The sequence below is a fragment of the Malaclemys terrapin genome, chromosome 5 (assembly GCF_027887155.1).
Source record: "Malaclemys terrapin pileata isolate rMalTer1 chromosome 5, rMalTer1.hap1, whole genome shotgun sequence".
Taxonomy (NCBI): Eukaryota; Metazoa; Chordata; order Testudines; family Emydidae; genus Malaclemys; species Malaclemys terrapin.
The window spans coordinates 23,499,237-23,524,844 of record NC_071509.1 but is presented as its reverse complement, the minus strand read 5'-3'; the positions used below and the strand labels follow the sequence as shown (position 1 = coordinate 23,524,844).

The 25,608-nt window shown below is 42.3% G+C and overlaps 1 protein-coding gene across 6 annotated transcripts in view; it reads right to left on the bottom strand.

The window, feature by feature from the left end:
- ABLIM2 (actin binding LIM protein family member 2) overlaps window positions 1-25,608 on the bottom strand; it is a 214,898-nt gene that overhangs the window by 100,255 nt on the left and 89,035 nt on the right. For all 6 annotated transcript variants that reach the window (XM_054030385.1, XM_054030384.1, XM_054030387.1 and 3 more), the window contains exons 5-6: window positions 23,634-23,760; window positions 20,202-20,295 (exon numbers count right to left, since the gene is read on the bottom strand). In XM_054030385.1, the coding sequence (XP_053886360.1) occupies window positions 20,202-20,295; window positions 23,634-23,760 (221 nt within the window). The remainder of the gene's footprint in view (window positions 1-20,201; window positions 20,296-23,633; window positions 23,761-25,608) is intronic.

Genomic DNA, 25,608 nt, shown 5'->3' with positions numbered 1-25,608 from the left:
ACTCCTGTTCTTCTTTTTGCGGATACAGACTAACACGGCTGTTACTCTGAAACTTGTCATTATGCAAGGCACTGCATTTAGCCGTATGGAATGGAAATCCATCAACCTCATGAAAAAACTCGTACAGATACAGACAGACATCATCTTCCTTTCCAAATGCAAGCAGATGGACATCATACCAAAAGGACTAAAGGTAAAAAATCCATTACAATCTACATATCACACAGACTATGCTGAGAGACTGTGTCACACACTCTCAAAGAAACTGCGAAACCACCTGATCAGCATCCTATACAGCAAACAGGGAAAGATTAAGAATGAGCTCTCAGAACTGGATACTCTCATAAGAAACCAACCTTCCACACAAACTTCCTCATGGATAGACTTTACAAAAACTAGACAAGCCATTTACAAGACAAACTTTGCCTCTCTACAAAGGAAAAAGGACACTAAACTATCTAAACTGCTACATGCCACAAGCAGCCACAACAGTAGCTCCCTTAACCCACCCAGCAATATTGTTAATCTTTCCAGCTATACTCTTAGCCCAGCAGAAGAGTCTGTCCTATCTCGGGGCCTCTCCTTTTGTCCCTCCAGACCCATGAATATGATACAGTTCTGCGGTGACCTAGAATCCTACTTTCGACGTCTCCGACTCAAAGAATATTTCCAACATACCTCTGAACAGCATACTAACCCACAGAATCCTCCCTACCAGCACTACAAAAAAAAGGATTCTGCATGGACTCCTCCGGACGGTCGAAACAACAGACTGGATTTCTACATAGATTGCTTCCGTCGACGTGCAAAGGCTGAAATTGTGGAAAAGCAACATCACTTGCCACATAACCTCAGCCATGCTGAACACAACGCCATCTACAGCCTCAGAAACAACCCTGACATCATAATCAAAAAGGCTGACAAAGGAGGTGCTGTCGTCATCATGAATAAATTGGAATATGACCAGGAGGCTGCTAGACAGCTCTCTAACACCACATTCTACAGGCCATTATCCTCTGATCCCACTGAAGATTACCTAAAGAAACTACACCATCTGCTAAAAAAACTCCCTGACAAAGCACAGGAACAAATCCGTACAGACACATGCCTAGAACCCCGACCAGGGGTATTCTATTTGCTACCCAAGATCCATAAACCTGGATATCCTGGACGCCCCATCATCTCAGGCATTGGCACCCTAACATCAGGCTTGTCTGGTTATGTAGACTCTGTCCTAAGACCCTACGCTACCAGCACTCCCAGCTATCTTCGAGACACCACTGACTTCCTGAGGAAACTACAATCCATCGGTGATCTTCCAGAAAACACCATCCTGGCCACTATGGACGTAGAAGCCCTCTACACCAATATTCCACACAAAGATGGACTACAAGCTATCAGGAACAGTATCCCTGATAATGTCACAGCTAACCTGGTGGCTGAACTTTGTGATTTTGTCCTCACCCACAACTATTTCACATTTGGGGACAATATATACCTTCAAGTCAGCGGCACTGCTATGGGTACCCGCATGGCCCCACAATATGCCAACATTTTTATGGCTGACTTAGAACAACGCTTCCTTAGCTCTCGTCCCCTAACGCCCCTACTCTACTTGCGCTACATTGATGACATCTTCATCATCTGGACCCATGGAAAAGAAGCCCTTGAGGAATTTCACCATGATTTCAATAATTTCCATCCCACCATCAACCTCAGCCTAGATCAATCCACACAAGCGGTCCATTTCCTGGACACTACTGTGCTAATAAGCGATGGTCACATCAATACCACCCTATACCGGAAACCTACTGACCGCTACACTTACCTACATGCCTCCAGCTTCCATCCAGGACACACCACACGATCCATTGTCTACAGCCAAGCTCTAAGATATAACCGCATTTGCTCCAATCCCTCGGATAGAGACAAGCACCTACAAGATCTCTATCAAGCATTCTTAAAACTACAATACCCACCTGCTGAAGTGAAAAAACAGATTGACAGAGCCAGACGAGTACCCAGAAGTCACCTCCTACAAGACAGGCCCAACAAAGAAAATAACAGAACACCACTAGCTGTCACCTTCAGCCCCCAACTAAAACCTCTCCAGCGCATCATCAGAGATCTACAACCTATCCTGAAAGATGATCCTTTACTCTCACAGATCTTGGGAGACAGACCTGTCCTCGCTTACAGACAACCCCCCAACCTAAAGCAAATACTCACCAGCAACCACACATCACTGAACAAAACCACTAACCCAGGAACCTATCCTTGTAACAAACCCCGATGCCAACTCTGTCCACATATCTATTCAAGTGACATCATCATAGGACCTAATCACATCAGCCATACCATCAGGGGCTCGTTCACCTGCACATCTACCAATGTGATCTATGCCATCATGTGCCAGCAATGCCCCTCTGCCATGTACATTGGCCAAACCGGACAGTCTCTACGCAAAAGAATTAATGGACACAAATCTGACATCAGGAATCAAAATACTCAAAAACCAGTGGGAGAACACTTTAACCTGTCTGGTCATTCAGTGACAGACCTGCGGGTGGCTATATTACAACAGAAAAACTTCAAAAACAGACTCCAAAGAGAGACTGCAGAGCTAGAATTGATATGCAAACTAGACACAATTAACTCCGGTTTGAATAAGGACTGGGAATGGCTGAGCCATTACAAACGTTGACTATCTCCCCTTGTAAGTACTCTCACACTTCTTATCACACTGTCTGTACTCGGCTAGCTTGATTATCACTTCAAAAGTTTTTTTTTTTTTTTTTCTCTTAATTAATTGGCCTCTCAGAGTTAGTAAGACAACTCCCACCTGTTTATGCTCTCTGTATGTGTGTATATATATCTCCTCATTATATGTTCCATTCTATATGCATCCGAAGAAGTGGGCTGTAGTCCACGAAAGCTTATGCTCTAATAAATTTGTTAGTCTCTAAGGTGCCACAAGTACTCCTGTTCTTCTTTTTTCTTGGGTTTGTCTCCTTCTTTTAATAGTTCAGACAAAAATGAAACTCATCTTTTCATCTGAAAATTTATTCTTCTCCAGTTTCTTTTGATTACACAATGCTTATAGACAGAATGCTGTTCAGGTTTAAAATTCAGAAAGTGTGGCTAATACCAAGTTGGGAGGGGTCGCAAGCACTTTGGAGGACAGGATTAGAATTCAAAACAACCTTGACAAATTGGAGAACTGGTCTGAAATCAGCAAGAAGAATTAAATAAAAAGTCAGATGCATGACTACAAAATGGGGAATAACTGGCTAATTAGATGTTAGTACTGCAGAAAAGGATCAGGGCGTTATAGTGTACCACAAATTGAACGAGTCAACAATATGATGCAGCTGCAAAAAAGGTTAATATTCTGGGATGTATTAACAGGAGTGTTGTATGTAAGCCATGGGAGGTAACAGTCCCATTCTACTTGGCTTCAGCTGGAGTACTGTGTCCAGTTCTGGGCCCCACACTTTAAGCAGGATGTGCACAAACTGGAGAGTCCAGAGGAGAGCAATAAAACTAAGAAAAGGTTTAGAAAATCTGACCTATGAGGAAAGGTTAAAGAAACTGGGCATGTTTAGTCTTGAGAAAAGAACAGTGATGGGGCGGGGAAAACCTCATAACAATCTTCAAATACGTTAAAGGCTGTTATAAGAAAGATGGTGATTAACTGTTTTCCACATCCATTGAAGGAAGGACAAGTAGTAATGGGCTTAATCTGCAGCAAGGGAGGTTTAGGTTAGATATTAGGAAAAACTTTCTAACTGTAAAAGTAGTTAAGCTCGGAAATAGGCTTCCAAGGGAGGTTGTGGAATCCCCATTATTGGAGGTTTTAAGAACAGGCTGGATCAATACATGTCAGAGATGGTCTTGATTTTCCTTATCCTGCAACAATGTAAGGGGTTGGACTTGATGACTTCTCAAGGTCCCTTCCCACCATACAGTCCTATAATTCTATGAACTATTTATTTTGTACAGTAGACAATAAATCAGAGGAGGAAAAAATCTGTGAAAGAGTAGATACCAGGAGAAATATGTGGAGGAGAAATTCTTACTAGCTGTTCTATAGCCTCAGTGACACAATTCACCATTGTGTCACTCCAATTTTATGCCAGTGCAACTGAACTGATTTCAACAGAGTTACACCAGTGTCAAAGTGGAGTAACACAGTGCTGAATCTGACTCTCCCCCCCTCCCTTTCTTCACTGGAGTCATCTGTCAACCCACACTAAGCCAAGAATCTGTCATTTATAATGTTCTACATGCGCACCTGCAGCACTACTTCAGCGAGTTCACATGTACAATTATTTCATTTTGTGTGAGCTCTGGCTCATCCCCATGTGCTTTGCAAAGCTCTGAGTTTTCCCACCCACGGTGGATACATCTGAATCATACTTACTGCCTCCCACAGTTTCTTTATTCTTTCAGGTATAAAGTGCAGAGCTAGATGTACAAATGGGGAGATTTATCTTTTAAAGAAAGTAGCTCACTGTGTACCAACCACTGAAAACAACGGTTAAAGGAATAATTTAAAAGAAAATAGTATAAATATAATTCAGATTTTAATTTGTGACCTCTAGGGCCAAGTTTTGACTCGCAGGGCCAAATTTAGCCTGGGTGGAGGCAGGTGTAACTTGGATGAAGTCAATTGTGCTCTGTCCGCTTATATCACAGCAGAATTTGGCCCATATTCCTATTTATTAAAATAGTCTATGGATATAGTTATTGGTTTTGTCACTTGGTTGCATATATTTCACAATAAATGACCTACACCTTTTGTCTCTTTCTCCCACTCTTGGTTTTGCATCTTTTTCATGCCACCCATTATGCCTGGAATAGACTTCTGCTTCCCATTTGCTAACTAATCTCCCCCACCTCTTCCAAATCCACCCTTATATTCCATGGTCCTGATTCTCTCCTGGTGCACATTGCCTCAGCTCCATTGACGTCAATGAAGCAGAGGCTTTGGCCCCAGAGATGTTGTGCAGCTTTTCTTAAAATCCTCTTGGGGGTCAATATGAGCGGCAGCAAGTTAGAGTTGCTGGCTTCTCTAAATTTTGCCACACCCAGGATGGAAAGAGGCATAAAGGTGGCAGAGCGTCACTTTTTCTTCTTTACCTCAGCTGTACCAAGGTCTGCTCCAATGCAGTTGAGGATCTAGCCTATTAATTCTGGGCAGGCAGAGTGAAATTACTGAAGCAGGAAATAATATTGAACAGTACTGGAGAGGCTGCATGGACCACTGGACTGGAGGCTAGAATGGGAGTCAGTAGGCCTGAAGTACTATTTCCAGCTGCTAGGTCTGGGTACATCTACACTACAAAAACAAACAAACAAACAAACAAAAAACAAAAAAAACCCCACATCACCAAAACAAAAATAAAAACAAGAAAAAAACCCAAAACTAAAATACTCCCCCCCGAACCACGTCAGCCAGCCTCAGAGCCTGGGTCAACTGACAGCAGCTTGCAGGGCTCATGCTACGTGGCTAAAAACTGCAATGGAGACCTTCCTGCCTGAGCTGGAGCCTAGCCTCTGAGACCCTCATACCACACCATGGCTCCATAGCGCGAGCCCAGACTCTAAGACTCACTGCTGCAGGGCCGGTTATTTTGGTTCTCATTTGCAATTTAGACATGCCCACATTCACTTATCCGCTATTCTTTCTGTGCCTCTGTTATCCTTCACACCCTTTATTTGTCTTGTCGACCAGCGGTTCTCAAACTGTGGGTCGGGACCCCGAAGTGGGTCTCGACCCCATTTTAATGGAGTCGCCAGGGCTCACTTAGACTTGCTGGGCATAGGGCCAAAGCTGGAGCCCCACCACCCGGGGCCCAAGACCCACCGCCCAGGGCCGAAGTCGAAGCCCGAAGACTTTAGCTGTGGGAGGTGGGGCTCAGATTATAGGCTCCTTGCCTGGGGCTGAAGCCCTTGGGCTTCGGCTTTGTGCCCCCCCCAGCAGTGGAGCTCGAGTGGGTTTGGGCTTCAGTCCCCAAGCCTGGGGTCATGTAGTAGTTATTGTTGTCAGAAAGGGGTCGCGGTGCAATGAAGTTTGAGAACCCCTGATCTAGACTGTAAGATCTTCAGGGCAGGGGCTGTCTCTCACCATCTGTCTGTACAGGGGCTAACTATAGCACTACTGTAATACAAATTCTTCTTCTTTATAATAATATTGCCAACCAGCGGTAAGTTTCCAGTTTCAGTTGCATTAATGCGCTGCTAGAGCAAAGCATAAGCTCAAAGTTCTTATTTTAATTTAAAAACAACCTAAATAAAACAAAAATATACTGAAGGCTGGAAGGAGGAAAATCAGAATAAGACATACACTATTTTACCCCTGCAGAGCCTGTTTTCCTACTTGCAGTAGATACACAATACATGCTTCAGAGGGTCACAACATACTGGAGATATTTTATCAACAAAACCAAGTGCCACTAACTGCAGTTAAAGGTGCGAAACAAAGCTTAATGCTACACCACTGCCATGGTTACTGCGAAGAGTTAGAGGGAGGATGTTCCAGTGTTGGCTGGATTCATTGCTATGTTGCCAGGCACTGCAGTGAAGCAGCCTTGCTGACTCTAGGGGCAGTCAGTCAGATGGCAAACAGAAATGAAGGGAATTTTGTAAAGCAGAAGGGTGAGGGATTAAAAATACCCAGTTTAAAATTTCATCTAGCTGAGACATTCATTAGGTGGAAAGAAGCACTAAATGCTCTGACAATACTGATGCATCACCACAGCAACACAGAGCTAAGAAAGGCAGCCTAACTGGTAAACTGTAAGCAGTTTATATTTAAAGTTCAAAGGAACAAAGCGGCCAGTAAAACCAGAAATGATTCATTTTGTAGCAGAACTGTCTTAATTTGTCATAATACATCACTTTTGCATGATGCGAAGCAGATGATATTCACCTGTCCCCACAATTCTAACCATGTACCAATTACACACACACACACACACACACACAAAATAGTGCACAGACCTCTAATCAGTTACCTCTACCACATGTAGAAGGGAAACTATTAACAGGAAGAAAAGCAAGCAACTGCAAAGAATTGCAATGACCATTCTCATAGTGATTCCATTTTTTCTTAGGTTTCAAATATAGTTTCATGGTATTCAAAATATTCAGCAGCATCTAGCGCATTGGTTAAAAAATGTACACGATGAAGATATCAGTAAATGTTATCAGCCGAACTGCTTGCTAAACAAAACACATAAGTGATGTGTAGGGTAATAGTTATGCAAAAGCTCATTTTAACATTCAGCAGTTTTTCTGACAGTTATGATGGTTTTTTATGTCACATTACAGAAAAAGATCATGCATATTGCTAGTGATGGATCCTTGAAGGAAGAGACTACTAAAAATACATGAAAGAAAAAGAAACACAGAACGAACAAACCCAAAATAGCAGAATTAGCACTGAACAGGCTAAAGCCACAATTAAAGGCATTTTCATTGCTATTTGTGTGTTTATGTTTGGATGAAGCCTGTTTAAAAGCAACAAGTCACTGTGAATTGTGATCATAATATTCAAATTAAGACGACTGCGTACCAATGTACACTTAACCAGACAGATTCAGGTGGCATGCACTGAAGATTAACGTCGCTTTGTAAACCAGCAGCCCCAAAGGCACCAAAACCAAAGGATCATTCCCAAACTGCAAAATGCACTGAACCTTCATACATAATGCTCTTTGCAAGTGCTGTTTAATCTTTCCTACCTTAGCTGGTTTCCTCTTGCAAAAGCTAATGCTGATTTATTAAGACATATCGTTTTTCCAACAGGTTGTGCTTCCTTCTCTCGTGATAGAGAAAACTGGCTTTGGCAGCAGTTTGTAACTGATGATTAATTCTGACACTTCAGTCCTTTTGCCTTTCTTGCCAGCTTTTCAAAGGCTGGCCACTCTATAGGAAATGCCTTGATCATATAGAACCTTTGATTTTATTATTTCATTATTCAGTGTTATCATCTGTATTATAAACTGCTCCAGTACATTTTACACATCACTAGGTTTTGTTGTTAGTGAAACAGCAGGATAATAGACATTTCAGAATAAACCATTATTCCACACTGCGGGCAGAAATTTGCACACCCTGCTGTAGGGAATTAGTCTCGTCTCAGTACTATACTAAAAGGGGAAAGCATTTGATTTACAAACTAGACTGAAAACTAAAACAACGTCGGCTCAGAGCAAAGCAAAAACGTTGGGCTACCAAGCCAGGGGCATTTTTTCTTTAGTGTAGAAAACATTTGATTATAATTTTTACTTCTCTTTTTCAGCTTCAGACATTTCCTGTCTCATCACCATTCGGTAACTCATGCATTTCTTTTCTTCTTTTACAAGACCTTATGGCTTTCATTTCCAGAATTTTTTAAAGTTAAAAAAAACTAACACAATATAGATTTATTATTAAATGAATATTAACTCATTTTGCTGAAATACATAGTGCCTGCCATAGTTCAGCATATTTTAGGAAGCCATCTACAGTCATGGGAGACATGTGGACACTGCAGTGGCAACTGACAGGACAATGTACACCACCTACTGCGGGGCATACTTGAGCCCTGGGTGTGTAGTTGTGAATAATGTGGAATCTATAGATGTCTAATCCAGAGTGAAAAAAAAGTATCCCATTGCTGATAGAAGAATTTATTGTCATCAGAGAAGTATTGGGGTGTGGTGCAGACAGGTCCAGGTAAACCCTTTAAAATGCATCCCTGCAAAACTGCTTAACCTGCTTATTCAGATGAATGGTAAAGATCCACCTGTAGCATTTACCACTGGAGGAGGAGGTACACACAAGGCTCTATTACCACTTAGCTCAGCCTATCATTGTGTTGTGCACCCCTGCTATCGATCTAAAGTAGTTATATGGCCTCCCATTACTGTGGTACCTGAGCGCCTCATAATCTTTAATATATTTATCCTCACAACTTTCCTTACAAGCCTTTGATTCTGCCTCTAGGCACGCGCAATGCTGCCTCACTCCAGGTGTCTGGACACCTAGCTCCTGCTTAAGCCCCAGGATGATCCATGATAGATATGGGGTATGGAACCACTTCCATATGAGGACAGATTAAAAACACTGGGACTGTTCAGATTAGAAAAGAGACGACTAAGGGGGGGGGGAATATGATAGAGCTCTATAAAATCATGAATGGTGTGGAAAAGTGAATAAGGAAGCATTGCTTACCCCTTCACGGAACACAAGAAACAGGCGTAACCCAATGAAATTAGTAGGCAGCAGGTTTAAAAAAACATAAGGATCTACTTCTTCATAATGCACAGTCAACCTGTGGAACTCATTGCCATGGGATGTTGTGAAGGCCAAAAGTATAAATGGGTATGAAAAAGATTTAGATAAGTTCATGGAGCATAGGTCCACCAATGGTGATTAGACAAGATAGTCACGGATGCAACTCCACGTGCTGGTTGTCCCTAAACCTCTGACTGCCAGAAGCTGAGACTGTATGACAGGGGCTGAAGTACTCGATAAATTGCCATGTTCTGTTCATTCCCTCTGAAGCATCTGGCATTGGACACTGCCAGAAGACAGAATACTGGGCTAGATGGACCATTGATGTGACCCAGTATGGCCATTCTTATGTTCTTATGAACCAGGGGAAGATAGCTGGAGGAGTGCCTTACTCACATACTGGGCTTAATCTGGTAGGCATGGTCAGAGACCACTTAACAATACACAATGCAGGGGGTAGCTGGAGGGGGGGAAAGGAGGCCTTAAGCTTACTGGTTAGGATACTTAGGATGTGCAGGACCTGGTTCAAGTCCTCCCTCTGCTTGACATGGCACAGGGTTTGAACAGGGATCTGCCACCTCTCAGGTGAATGTCCTAAACCTTGGGTTAGGGGAAATTCTGATGTGGGGCTACCTCAATTGAATAATTAAATATTAACTGGTCCAGAGAAAAAGCAAGAATCACTCCACAGTCCAGTGGCTAGGGCAGACATGAAAAAAGCCAGCCTGGCTTGCTTCCAGTAGGCTATCCCCTTCTTCCTATTATGGGGACAAATCCTGAAATCAACAGAAGTTTGAAAAAAAGTAGACGTGTGTGAGAGAAATGCTGTTTGGCTCTTCTCACTAAACAGAGCACAGAAATAACTTGCATTCCTCTCAGTGAGATGGAGTATTTTGCAACTGCTTCTTAAAGCATCAACAATCCCAAAGAAGAGGAAATAACCCATAGGTGGGGGTGAGGGGTGTTCTTTTGATACACACCTTATTTGACTCTACTCACCCAATTAAGAATGAGCATTATGAGCCAAATTCATGGCCCACAATACAGTTTATTTATTCTGGTCGGCAGTGCACAATACCCTTGTTTCCAGCAAATCCAGAAAAAAAAGAGGACTCCCCTTGTATGACAATCTTCCAGTGGCAAAGCACCATTATAGCTGCTCCTATGCCACCGCCTTCCAGTATCTAGTCAGGGATTGTGGTAGGGCAAACGGAGATGTGGGGAGGACACCACTGTATCCAAACAATCCCCTGCTGCTAGAGTGGCACTTTGGGGCTCTGGGTAATCTTAAGGCTTCTCAAAGCCACTGCTGACCCTCAGCCTTCCATTTCAGTACCAAGCACAATGTGGTCAGAATAGAGAATCTGCCCCTATTCTGGCTAGGAACAGGAAAAGCCACTTAAGCAAATGGAAAGGCCCATTGACTTCCATGGAGTTTGGATCAAACCCTGATCCAGAACACCGCATATTGTTAAAAAAGTTTAATTATGTTTCATTTCTGTCTCTACGATACGTTATTAGTGCAAATTGAGGTATTAAATTCACAAATAGCTGCTTAGGACATAAAAACAGAAACCAAGGTTCTCTTGGTGCGAAAACATAGAGAAGCCTCCTGCACTGTGACAGAAAAGAAACGGCTGGTTTTAAAAATTAACAGCTTGGGATTATAATGTTTGTTTATTTTCGGTGTTCTTCCCTGATGTCGTTTGCTGCTGTATTGGGAGCAAAGCCATTCTGCAGACACTAAAATAAACCATTTTTTTCTAAGCAGTTTTACACTTCTAGCACTTCTTGCTTAAACCAAACTCAGCTGTTGTAAAGCAACCTCCATCCACCCTGGACTTCCACATCAAGATAGCAGCTTGGAACAAATGCATACAGAAACCACACAGCAATTTCCACAAGGGCAGCACTGATACTGTACTGGACACTGATGGGCAGGTTCCAGTTCAGTTCCAGGTTCCAGTTAGGGAACTGATGGGCAGGGATCCCCTGGGAAGATAATATGGGGGGGCAAGGAGTCCAGGAGAGCTGGCTGTATTTTAAAGAAGCCTTATTGAGGGCGCAGGAACAAACCATCCCAAAGTGCAGAAAGAATAGCAAATATAGCAGGCGACCAGCTGGACAGTGAAATCTTTGGTGAGCTTAAACTCAAAAAGGAAGTTTACAAGAAGTGGAAATTTGGACAGATGACTAGGGAGGAGTATAAAAATATTGCTAGAGCATGCAGGGGTGTAATCAGGAAGGCCAACACACAATTGGAGGTGCAGCTAGCAAGGGATATGAAGGGTAACAAGAAGGGTTTCTACAGGTATGTTAGCAACAAGAAGGTCAGGGAAAGTGTGAGACCCTTACTGAATGGGGGAGGCAACCTAGTTACAGATGATGTGGAAAAAGCTGAAGTCCTCAATGTTTTTTTTGCCTTGATCTTCACAGACAAGGTCAGCTCCCAGACTGCTGCACTGGGCAACCCAGTATGGGGAGGAAGTGAGCAGCCATCAGTAGTGAAAGAACAGGTTAAGGACTGTTTAGAAAAGTTGGACGTGCACAAGTCCATGGGTCCAGATCTAATGCATTCAAGGGTGCCGAGGGAGTTGGCTGATGTGATTGCAGAGCCATTGGCCATTATCTTTGAAAATTCGTGGCAATCGGGGGAGGTCCCAGACGATTGGAAAAAGGCAAATATAGTGCCCATATTTTAAAAAGGGAAGATAGATAACCCGGGGAACTACAGACAAGTCAGCCTCACTTCAGTCCCGGGTAAAATCATGAAGCAGGTACTCAAGGAATCCATTTTGAAGCACTTGGAGGAGAGGAAGGTGATCAGGAACAGTCAAACATGGATTCACCAAGGGCAAGTCATGCCTGACCAACCTGATTGCCTTCTATGATGAGATAACTGGCTCTGCAGATATGGGGAAAGTGGTGGATGTGATGTATCTTGACTTTAGCAAAGCTTTTGATATGGTCTCCCACAGTATTCTTGCCAGCAAGTTAAAAAAGTATGGATTGGATGAATGCACTGTAAGATGGATAGAAAGCTGGCTAGATGTTACAGAGCCGCTCATGTATCTAAAACAAAGTCTACTTGTACAATAAAACAATACTCCTTTTATAAAATAATAACCAGGAAAATATATGGAATTAAAAAGGCACCTATGCGAGTAAACTTTTTAAGAACAGAATAATGCAAAGCTTACTTTAAAAACTGGATGAACAAAAGTGTGCCTGTTCCTCCTTGACTTTGTTCAGGCAGTATTTGTAATCTGTCATTGCAATCCTAGTAAAGCAGTCCAACTGTTTGTTGGTCAATTTGTTCCTCGGTTTTCTTTTCACAATAGTCATTGTTGAAAATGTGGATTTGCAGGTATACGTACTGACAAAAAATGAGAGCATTTTTTGCACACAACGGTTCAGAGATGGGTATTGTGAATCAGGGACCATGTTCCAGAAATGATAAACACCTATTTTAAGTTCAGACTTCATGATGTCATTTGTCTGAAGTTCCACAATTTCACTCTTCAGTTTAGCATGGTCAGAACAAATGTCTGTGATAACTGGCAGATATGTCAATAATACGTGGAGGGGGTTTTCAATTAAATAAAAAAACTCCTTGTACTCCATTACGTCTTTGAATCAAGACTCAAATTCCACCCTCAATTCTCCCAGTACAAATGAATTGTAATTGAAGTGTTTCAGAAGCTCAGGATTTTCTGAGGTGACTGCTCTGAGTTTTGGAATGTGAACAAACTGCGTGTCAGGAATGAATAATGTTGTAATCTTGTTTTGAAAAGCAGTTACGACATGCAACATGGAACTAGGAAGTTTCTATTTCCCTTGCAACTGGAGATTTAGTGCATTCAAATGGCAAGTGATGTCAGTCAAAAATGCCAGCTTAATTATCCACTCTGGATTTTCTAAGTCTAAGTCTTTTTCCTTCTTCCCCTTGGAATTAACGAATCTGAGGAGGGAGACCCAAAATTCTTTCAAGGATCCTGCCACGAGATAACCATCTCACTTGATTGTGCATCACTAGGCCACCATATTCCTTCTCATATTCTTCCAGTAATGCCTGAAACTGCCATTGATTCAGTGCTCTTGAAACAATAAAATTGATCACCTTTACAACCAACTGCATGACACTTTGCATTTCACTATTTTTTAGTATACCCACAATTGCTTCTTGGTGAATGAAACACGGCAAATTTGGGTATTTCCTTTCGTTTCCTCATCAGGCCAATCAATCCATTCTCCTTCCCTCACATATTTGGTGCACCATCTGTACACACAGAAGTTAGCTTTGTCCAGTCCAAGTTATTCTCAGCAAAAAAAATCGAGTAGGGCAGTCAAAATGTTTTCCCCTTTCGTTTGACCTTTCAAAGGTATTAAACACAGCAGGTCTTCCCAGAATAGTTCTTCTTTGGGGAAATGAACCCAGACACACAATTGTGAGATGTCACATATATCTGTACTTTCATCCACCGCTAAAACATGGTGCTGCCAAAACATCTGCTGTTAACTGTTGTCGGATTTCTTTTCCAATTTCCTCCACCCTTCTCATTATGATTGTGTCAGACAGTTGCAGCCCTTTTATTTGCTTTAGGATTGCATTTCTGTTATTGAAATCAGCACACGGGATTTCCACAGAAGCCAGAAAACACTCTTTAATGATCTCTGCGTGAGTAAATGACATTTTATGTCTTGCTAAAATCCATGCGATTTCAAAAGATGCCTGTCAAACATGCTGCAACAGACCTCGATCTCTATATTATTTTTTTGCTGGCCTTTAAGTAAAGCAGCAAGTTGTCCCATTTTAGTTTTTCTTAGGTTACTTCCAAGTGGGTAATTTTTGCTGAAATTTGCATGCTCTGTTGTGTAATGGCATTCTAAATTGCTGCGCTTAAAAGCAGAACATGTCTGCTGACAAGTTAAACAAACAGGCTTCATGCATGTTTCATTGAGCACAAAGAAAAACTCATCAGTCCACTTTTCTTGAAACTTTCAGTTTTCATCTTCCAAAGCACTTCCTCTTTTTTTTGTCTGGCTCTGGGCGGGGGCTCAGAGCTGAGACAGGGGCTTGGGGTACAGGAGAAGGTATGGGGGGCTGGCCCCAGAAGGCTGCAGGTTGGGTGGTGGAGGAGAAATGCTGGTCCAGCATAGCTGGGCCTGCTGTACTCATGCTACACGGGTCTTAATAATGCAGAGCTATTCAGAACCTGCCCATTGAAGGGGGCGGAACTTACTTCGGGCAGCCCTGGCTTCATGCCGCTCCCGGAAGGGGCCAACGCACCCTTGCTGCCCCTGGGGGCCATGTAGCTCTGCACGCTGTGCCTCTCTGCAGGCACTGCCCCCACAACTCCAATTGACCACAGTTCCTCATTCCTGGCCAATAGGAGCTGCGGGGGCGGTGCTTGCAGGCAGGAGCAGGGTGTAGAGATTTCTGCTCCCCCCCACCCCGTTGCTGTGGGGTTATGCTGGCCACTTCCAGGAGCAGCGTGGGGCCGGAGCCTGCCTTAGCAGCAGCCCCGCAGCACTACCAGACATTGCCGGAGATCATGATCGACAGGGAGCCACACTTAGGGTCAATGGAAGCCGCCACTGGCTCGCAGGCCTTGCAATGAAGAACGCTACCTTAGGCCCTGCCCCTGCTCTGTCCCTTCTTCAGAGGCCCCATCCCAGACCCGCCTCTTCTCTGAAGGCCCCGCTACTGCTCCGTCTCTTCCCTCAATGCCCTGCCCCCTACTCACTCCTCTCCCTTCTCTCCCCTGTTGCTTGCTGCTCTCCCCCCCTCAACTCCAGCATAAGCAGCCCCAAGGGACTTGCAAACCCCAGCTCCAGCAGCCCGCCTGGCAGTGTAGGTCAGAAGAGCGCTGCGGCCGCACGGGAACAGCCAGGCAGCCCTGCTGGTGAGCTAGGATGCGGACCTCCTGCCCAGCAGCCCCCACCTCCCTCTGATCTATCTGCCCGGCAGCCCCCCCACCTACTTGAGCCCTCCCCACCCCGGCGCTGCCTGAGAGCGTGGCCGTGGGAAGTGCTGGCTGGTGAGGCAGGTCACATTCTTTCCCTCCTGGGGCAGGTTTCATGCCCACTGGGAGCCTCTTACCCTGCTCGCCATGGGCCCCTGCACTCTGTCCTCTGCCGCAGCCCTGCAAACCGTGTTTCTCAAAGGGGCGGCCTGCAGCCCGAGCTGGTGCATGTGTGCTGCCGCAGCAGCCGCCGCTTCCTGGGGCGGGTGACAGGCTGCCTCTTCCCCCCACGCCCTCAGTAACCGGACTTATAACGTCCGGTCAGTAGATCCCTTTTCTGGACTTTCCAGTTGAAAACCGGACACCTGGCAAACCTAGTGACAGACCACACCAGAGGATTCTACACATCTCCCCGCACATTTCATGCACAGTTCTATTGTGGATTCTTGTGCAACCATTCAAAGGGAGCTTTGGGGGTGAGATGAGGCAGACTAGAGAGGTTTTGGGGGCAAGGTCAGGCAGACTAGGTGAGATCAGAACAAATAGGCCGATTCAGTTGCCCAAACCTCTGCAATCAGTGACAACAACCAGTACAATACTCCATAGAAGTGAAGGCAGTACACAGACAGGCTGCACTGATACTCCACATCCTGGGGGAATCTATTCCCCTTACCTACACAGAAATATCCTGTCCTACGTCCATTTTACTCTGACTTTACATAGGGAACGAGGACTTGACCCTCAGAAAATAGGCCGCAGGAAGAACTTAAGTAAACAAATCATGAATGATATTTGCCTTCCAGCATAAGAAAACAAGTTATCAGCAGCTTGCACTACTAATCTCTCTCTTCTTTCTCTTCTGAATAAATACTTAAAATGGACCAAGAACTGTAGGAGAGGGAGACTAAACTATAAAAATCTGGCCACAGAGATTAGGCATGGAAAAGGCTTTCCTACTGACTGTTAATTATCACAGAAATTAGAGATGGAAAAAATCATATTAAGTCATCTAGTCCTTTCCTTTGTCTGTGCAGTATTGTTCCCCAACGTACATTTTCCAGTGCATTGTCCAGTCTAGTTTTAGTACGACCTAAGTGATATCTTCCAGCACTTTCCTTGGGAAACTATTCAGCATTTCCCCTCTTTAGCAGCAATTGTCCCTGATCACACTTGTGAATCCTCACAATATATTCAAGGTCATAAAAAGAAAACAGAAGTGTTGAAAAAAAAGCAAGTGCTGCTAATGTTTTCAAAGATGACAAATGTTAGAAGCAGCCTTGGCTGCTTCATTTTTGTATCTATCTAAGAACTATGTAAACACATGACAGATCATCTATATAGGCAGGGGGGAACATGGGATTAGATACTAAACTGGAATTGAGATATCTGTCCTAATTCTAGCCCATTAGAGTAGGTCAATCAGACATCTGAAGTACAGAATACATGGCTGTTTACATTGGATATGGATTCAGATTTCTTTTGTATTCATGTTTTTTTACTGCTTTTTGTCTGAATTTTAAAAAATATCCTCGTGGAAAAATCTGATTTTTTGAGGAGATTGTTTATTATCATTGCTGCAAAGATACTATAGATTAATTTACTTGTTCAAATCCATTGCCTGCTTCCTGTTAAACACTGTGTCTGTCTTTTTTTTTTTTTTTTTTTTTCTCATCTGGGATGCCTGGGCTTTTTAGGTACTGCAAGAATCCTCCTCCCTTACTTTTTAAAGCATTTAGGCCCCCGTCTCCTTTCTCAAGAGTATTTTTCACCAGTGTAATTCCACTGATTTTGGCAGAATTACTCAAGATTTACACTGATATCAGTAAAAGGCAAATTATCCCTGCAGTATTTTCTTTATAGCATTTTAAAAAACAAAACAAGCAAACACCTCCCTCCCCCCCCAAAAAAGTCAATGGAAACTAAAAACAAAAGGAAGGACTTTTCCAGCTTCTTTGGAAAGGCCACATGCAACTGATCGTGGCAAAACTCCTACAACATCTTAAAAGTGTGACACTTTCTCAGGTTTATTACGGCCAATATGTGCAATAAAATAGTGAGCTGTTCCAGGGAATGGATTCGTCCTGATGTATCTGCTCTTATCAGCAAACTGCAAGAGGTAGATGCACCCACGTTCCATCAGTTCCCAATCTACCAAAACCAGTGCTACTGCTGCTGCTACACATCAAAGGCTCTTTTCATCCTTGCCTCATCAACCACAACATTAAGGGCCTGATTCTCAACTGCCTTGCACCTTGTGTCATCATTGACTTCTGTGAAAATTGGGTGTAAAATGCTACCAAATGAGAACAGAAGCAATTTAAATTCACTTTGCACCGATGCTGAAAGGCAGTGGAGAATCAGGCCCTAAAAAGACCTTTATGTATTTCAGAGCCAACCGGAATTCAAGAAGCAGGTGGTACCACTTTTGTCCAATAACCCTCTGTGACATACCCGGCTACAATTCAGACCAGTGTGGGGCTGTGTTATCCCTGCCCTGCAACTCTGGGTGCCTTACAATGCCTTGCTGAAGTAGCTCCCACCTGGGCTGCTCACAAACAGCCTTCCCGCATGCAAGTCACACCCTCAGTATCTCTGTGTAACTTCAGCCTGCCAGCTACACCCTGACTCTCACTGCAGGGTGACCCCAACACACCCCTAGCTCCAGATCTTTCCCCAGAAATGTATGTCCTGTACTGCTCTGCCCTCTCCTGCACAGTACAACTATATTAAATCTGTTATTCCTTTAAAGGAATTATATGCCAGTTTATTGTCTTACATAGAGTTAACCAGACACTTCAATTTAAACACACTGGATTAGATAAAACAGTAAAAAAAAGTTTATTAACTACAAAGAGAGAGAGAGTTTAACAGAGTACAAGTTATGAGGCATAAAAGTCAGAAATGGTTGGAAAAAATAAAGATAAAATGCCTAACTTAACAAACTATATTAGAGTCAAGCAACGTTTCTCACCACACGCTTCCAGCAAGATTATTGACCAAACCCTTTAGGTCAGGACCACCCACCCCTCATAGAGTTTCTTTGTCTTCTTAGGTGTGATGCCAGAGACAGAAGGCATGTGTGTGTCTGGGGGTGTTTGTCCCTCCTTTTTATAATTCCAGTCCCCCTCTTGAAAAACATTTCCAGCTGAGAACCAAGAGACAAACAGTCTATGTGCAAGGATGTTCCCTGCTGGCTTTTTTCATCTGTCTGAGCTTTCTTTGTTTTTCCTTCCTGCTTGATGACTCTGTTTATTGCTTACGTGCAAATTAAGGCAAGCACACATTCCTTTGTTTAGGACAGACCTGTTTGCTGACTTCTGCTTGGGTAGGACTTTGGGGTTGGAACATGTGTTAATAACATCATACAGGGAAATCTTGTAATTTCACATACAGTGTTGCCTCACATTTTATCAGGACAATATTGAGCAGCAAATTCTGAGTTTTTAAATGATACCTTACATAGCATACCTTGTACAAAGATTATTACAATAGTGTGCTGGGTATGAAAACAGGGGTCTATTCTGTCACCCCTCTCCCCAACCTGCCATGGAGAGAAATACAAACTGAATCAAGAAGGGGTAACAGCAGTGGATGTGGCTCAAGCACTGATCCTGTTATGGAAAAAATATATATTACTATTGCCATAGGACAACAAGTAGGAATTCTCCTCTGCTGGCTAGCAAGTCAGTAGACTCTGAGACATGTGTGTGCCAGACTGACAAAGATGCAGGAGAAGCACCGCTAATTCATGTGCAGTAAATTCTAGTTTCTTTGTTCAGAAGGATGGGGAAGATTTTCTGGAGGGAAAAAAACACATATATTGCTCCACAAATGCAGTATATATATTGCACAGGAACACTTTTTCCTGCTCAAGTACTAGTACTGTATATTTCCTGCTGGAGCTATCAGCCCCTATTTTGGATACTGGAGACTCGGCCTCATGAGCACCTCAGGTGGAAGGAGGAGACTTCCTTCACAACCTTTCATTACTCATTCTTAATCCACCAGAAGGGGTCACTACTGAGTGATGTGCAGAACTCCTCCTGACTCCAGTGCTGAGTGGACTAACTGGAGATAGTAGAGAGACAAGTTGGGTGAGGTAATATCTTTTATTGGACCAACTTCTATTGGTGAGAGAGCTCTGTGTAAGCTTGAAAGCTCGTCTCTCTCACCAACAGAAGTTGGTCCAATAAAAAGATATTACCTCACCCACCTTGTCTCTCTAATATCCTAGGACCAAAATGGCTACAACAAGACTGCATATAACTGGAGATATGGCAGAGGAAGAGAAAGAAAAAGAAAAACACACCTTTATAAATCAATCGGAAAACCATCCACCCAGAACCAAAGACTTTGTTCTGAATTTAATCTTGGTTCAGTTTAGTCTTTATTCATGCGGGGCCCATAACAAGATTTTGGGGTACAGCATATGCACACACACAACACATTCCCAACCTTTTTTCAGAACATACAAACAGGCTTGGTGAAATTACAACATGGCTCATTTATGACCACAGACAAAAATACTGAAAGTTTCATTTTAGTTTTCCAATAGCTGTGAACTCTGAAAAATACAGAACAGATAAATCTGTATGAAATAATGGAATTTAGAACTTCACAACACACTTACATTGTTACATGCTAGACAGCCCCCTAAATGACCTCTACTCTGCTGCCTTGTCACCTTGCAATAACTTAGAATACTCCATTTAAAATATATATTTTAGCAAAGCATCAAGCAAAGAGGTGTGTACAGAGTTATAGAAATACTTCCTGATGGTTCATAAAAAGTAACGTGAATGATTTAACACAGGTTGGTTCTGGGAGTGAAATGGGAAGAGAAAAGCAGTTAATAAAAATGTTAACACTCAGCTCTCGCATATGAATAACCTAACAAAGGAGGTCTCTTAAGTTTTAAGAATGATGTCTGTCTGGTTGACAGAATCTTACCTCCAGCACTCTTCCAGTGATGTACTTCTCACAGTTATCACATCTTATGCCAAACTTAGCATGATAGTCCATTTCACAGTATGGAGCGCCATCCCTAGAGAAAAGACAGACAATACTTGGATAGCTTCAAAGATGCCTATGGCTCCCCTAGCAGATTACCCAGCTAAACCTTGTTGGCATTTCAGGAGAGATTGATTACAGACTTCTTTTCCCTCCCATTTATTAATGTGGTAAAGACCTGAATAATTGATTAACAGGAAATTACACTTGGCTCATCCAAATCTGACTCCGCCAAATTGATCTCAATCCCACTTTCCTTCTTCGTCACTGTATTCAGCAGTTTCCTCTTTCTCCATAATAAAATCAAATGTCTCTTACGCTCAAACACATTATAGCACTTGCTTTGATGGTCTTACTCATTAACTTATACCATGTGTTTCTATCCTTTTTTATTTGTCATCTAAACCCACTTTGAGCCTGAATTGCACAGGAATAATTGCTCATTTGCTAATGCTTAATTCCATGGACAGACTTTTGAGTTAGGAACTTTCAAAGTGCATCAAGATGCCAATGTCTTCTCTGTAGAAGGTGGCTATGCAGAGCTCAATCTAAGTGACAGAAAGGTCTTGGAAATATGCCCAGGCATTCAGTAAACAGCAGGATTTTGGGTGGTTTTATTTGCAGGATTTAAAATGATGAACAATCCAAATTTACAAAGGCATGCAATGGGAGCTCTAAATCTCAGCTTTGGCGCTAAATAAATTGTAGCCATTTATGTTACCCTAATTAATGAAAACAGATTATATTACACCGCAAATAACTCATCAGAAATCTACTTGGATCCTAACTGATCTATAGTAAAGAGTTCCAACCACTATTTAAAATAACCTCATACAAGAAGCAAATATCTGGATCATTTCCATCCATTGTGCTACACCTAAACTAAGACCTAATAGCCTTATTTTCACAGGTTAGGGAGTGTTTGTGTGTGAAATATATAGACGCTATTTTATACAATACAAGGCCATGAGATAACACAAAGCTCCTTTCATTTTCAATGCATTTTACAACATTAGTTCTCACCACACCCCTGTGAGGTAGGCAGATATTATTTTATTACTATATATGCTTTCTACTCTCTCAACCCCAAATCCCTGAAGGTTCCTCCACAGCATATGGGCCTTACACTAATTGTTTAAGATGTTCTTCTCTGTCAAACATATAGTGCAAACTCCATACCAAATGAAGAATGGCGTGGATAACGGAAGAGTTTTAGCCCCCGAGAGTATGTCTACACAGCAAAGAAAAAACCCCAAATGACCCCTGCCAGCCAATTTGTCCTTGCAGAGCTCGGGTTTTGGGGCTGTTTCATTGCTGTCTAGACTTCCTGGCTCAGGCTGGCACTCTGTCTCCAGCCCCAGCCCAGAAGTCTACACAGCAAATGAAACAGCCCCGCAGCCCGAGCCCCGTGAGCATGACTCAGCTGGCACAGGCCAGCCATGGGTTTTTCTTTGCTGTGTAGACATACCCAGAATGTAGGTAAGAGGATGGGAAAAAAATCAATTAACTCAGGGGAGGCACATATGAAGCTAAACTGCAGCAATGTAGACCTGAGTGGCTAGTCAAAGTTCAGGGCGCTGGGGATGTTCCCATGGGAAATAGAAATTGATGGAGTCTGGTATTTTCTTTGATGCCATCGTATTAGTTTACAAGGAATATAAAAAGTCCTCCTTCTACGAATGCGGGAGAAACAAAGAATAAAAGGAGCAGTTTCTTAACTTATAGGCTCAAGCCACTTTAGGCAACAGATCCAAAAGCTCTCTAGATTTTTCTAGGTTCACACTGTGGGCACAGTAGGATGTGTGGTTTTTGCGCTCTCTCTCCCTGTTCTTGTCTTTTTCAGTCTTTTTGTCCCTTTACCCAAAACAATTCTCAGCCAAAAGCGCCTGGGCAGGTTCACACACTCCTATTGTCTTAGGTTGGGTCTTCTGCTTACATTTATGGTAACTGAAGGGTGAGCTCACACCTATCAGTGTCAATGGGGTTTTAGCTCAACCCAGGACTACATTTCACCGTGCTCCTTACAGTAAAAACAACAAGCTGCATTCTGACACATGCAAACTTTATTACCGAATTGGAATTAGAGCTGTTCAAAAAATTACAAAACTGAAAGATTTTCAACAAGAAAAGGATACACTTTTACAATTCCCCTCCATATTTCAACCCACTCTCATTGGAATTTTTATGTGTCCATATGGCAGGAAAAAAATCATTTCATACTACTACTAGACTTTTAGCAATTAATCTCACCAGAAGCCTTTCTTGTTTATCCCTTAAACAAACACATTCAAAAATTACTGTTCATCTGCGTATTTCAAAATACTATTTTTGATTTGGTGACTAGAAAATATTAGTCCTCAGTAATCTTGCTTCATTTTAATATGGAGTTAGGTAAATGAAACCCACTTCTAACCTCCTAATTCACCTCTGCACTATAAGTTAATCGTGTTAAAAAGGCCAGTCATGTACCTAAATTCCTTCCAAGGAGCTCATTGTGCTTTATAAACATTAGCAAATTAATCCTCTAACACAGGTGATGCAGCAAATATTTCCTCCCATTTTAACGGACAGAGAAACTGAAACACATAGGTAAGTGACTTGCCCAAGGCTACCACAGACATCCTAGGTAACCTTGGGCAAATCACTTCACTATCTACCTCAGTCTCTTAGGGAGAAATTAACCCCTCTTCTGAAGACCAGTAAAAAGACTATGTTCCACTTAAGCCCTCAAAACTGGGCTTCAGTGGAACTTGAACTGGCTTTGAGCTGCCTCTCGGCATAGCTGTTAAATTCAGTGTAAGCAGTCAAATCCTCTGTGATCACAAGGATTTGGAGTGACACAAAGACCAGAAATGTATCACCTTGATCAACATTTTTAGGATACTCTTCCTAGTAGGAAACACTGTGGGAGGGGACAATATTTTTATTCACATCCCAGCACCAGTGTAATTTGTCAAACACAGATAATAGAGTCTGCTCAAAAGAGGGCCAGGACTAGAAGAGCAGGACAGGTATAGGTAAGGAGTGAGGGGCTGGATTTGCAAAAGCACCAAAGTAATATAGCAGCATAAGACCCATGGATATTGTGGTCCTAAGTCACTTAGGTGCCTAGGCAGAGTCTTGGGTAGAAGATTGCACTTACCCTTTCTCCATATGCCTGGTTCAAGCTAGCAGTATTATTTCTTCACTTTCACTAACAATTTGAAAATTTGAGAAAGAAAAATCTATGCTTGTATAATTACCAAAGAATTCAAATACAGTCTTAAGAACATGCAACAACACAACAGGCTAACCAAACACCTTTTTGCTAACAGATGCTGAAAATGAGCTAGAGACTATAAGGATTGGTCAGCTTCTCTCATTCCAACTTACTTGCTGATGTACTCTGCATTCAGAAGTTTGCCACACGTCTTGCATTTAAAACAGCCCAAATGCCAATGTTTGTCCAAAGCTACCAACGACTGTCCATTTTTTATTTCTGAACCACAGCCCCCGCAATCTGTAAAAGGAAAATCCTCTGCAAAATTAATCATATGCTTTATGCATAACTGATCATGAGCATGCAATAGTACAGGTTACTGCAAGACAAGTATCCATTGGTGTTATCATAGTAACTGTACAAGGAAATTTTGAATCTCATTACCTGCTGCCCACCCATGTGTGCTTCATTCTGGGTGGCAAGTTGGATAGATATAATATCACTGACAGGGTGACTACTTAAAAGAAACAGTTTTTCTAATGAGGTGGATTTTGCAGGTACTTTAGTACATTTACAGTGTATGTATACAATATGCAGTATTGCCAACCTCAAGCTTTTCAAAACTTGTAAAAATAGGAAATACTTCAAAATACTTAAAAATAGGAAAGCTGAAAGTTTCATGTAATAGCTTGCCTCCAGGAGCTGGGGCTTTAAGAAAAAACACCAAGTTTCATAAGACTCACTATCAAAACATGAAAGTTGGTAACATAGGATGTACCACATGTAAAAGTCAATGACTAGCTACATATTTTTTACTTATTTATATAATGCACTTACCAACATTAACAAAGTTCTAAGCACATATACAAAAATTCCAGCATCACACAACTTATTAACATTAGCAAACTAGGCTATGTCCAAGTAGCACCAGACCCCACCTACACTCACTCATTCCAGCTCAAAGATTCAGGATACGATTTAAAAAGTAGGTTTTTAAAGCTTCCAAGTCCTTATTTAGGCACCTAAATAAGTGATCTGATTTACTTAAGTGCAGAGTATCCAGCTGCTCCCACTGAATTCCCACTAAGCAAATTCATCACTCAAATTTGGAAGAAAAATATGGAGCATTTTTGTGTGTGTGAGGCTTGGTCTACACTACAGACTTATGTCAGTATAACTATGTTGCTTGTGTAAAATCCAGAGCGATGCAGTTATACCTACCTAACTACCAGTGTTGATGGGAGGGTTTCTCCTGTTGACATAGCTACTGCCTCTCAGGGAGGTGCAGTACCTATGGCAATGGGAGAAGCTCTCATCGACATAGGTAGCTTCTTCACTAAGTGCTACAGCAGCACAGCTGCATCCGTGCGGCTGCACCGCTGCAGCATGTATGTGTAGACAAACCCTAAATGAAGTGGTAAGAAGATTTATATGAATCAGGCCATCTTCTGATATTACCAGCTCAGTTTGAGCATTGAGTAAATAAGAAAAACTTAGCTTTAAGTCCATAGGAGCAGATGAAACTTGCCATAAAAGTTTAAAAGCAACAACAAACATGTAAGTAGATAATCACTCTGAAGAGCTGTATCAAAGCAAAACAATTTGCAAAGGAATGGAACTGGGCAAACATGTGGCCTCGGGGAGCACTCTCAGCTCTTCCCAGGGCAAACCTCATGGTATTAATGTAAAAAAGGAGAATGATACCAACCTAGAAAAACACAGTCACTTCTAATTAGCATGCAAAATACAAGGTACTCTTCCTCATTCACTACTTTCAGAGTCCCATAAAAGTCTCAAGCTAATGAAAGCTTCCATTGCTTAGGAGTGCAATAAAATAAAAGAGGACTAGATGTTCCCAGTTATCTTGAATTCAGGTCAGTACTATTAAAACAGTAATGTCTCTATAGATTTAAATGGATTCAAGAAGCGGTGGTGCTCAGAGTGAAATATTTTAAGAGACAGAGAGGATACATTAGTGGTGTGTTTTTATTTTCAGAGGGGACTACTTTCACGATTGGGAGTGTGGTATCAGGACTCCAATATACCCAAAGCATAATGCTCGTGCTTAGTTCTGGGATCACAATAGTACTTATAACAGAGTGCTCATATAACATGTCTCACCTTTGAATTGTAACCCACTGGTAAGTG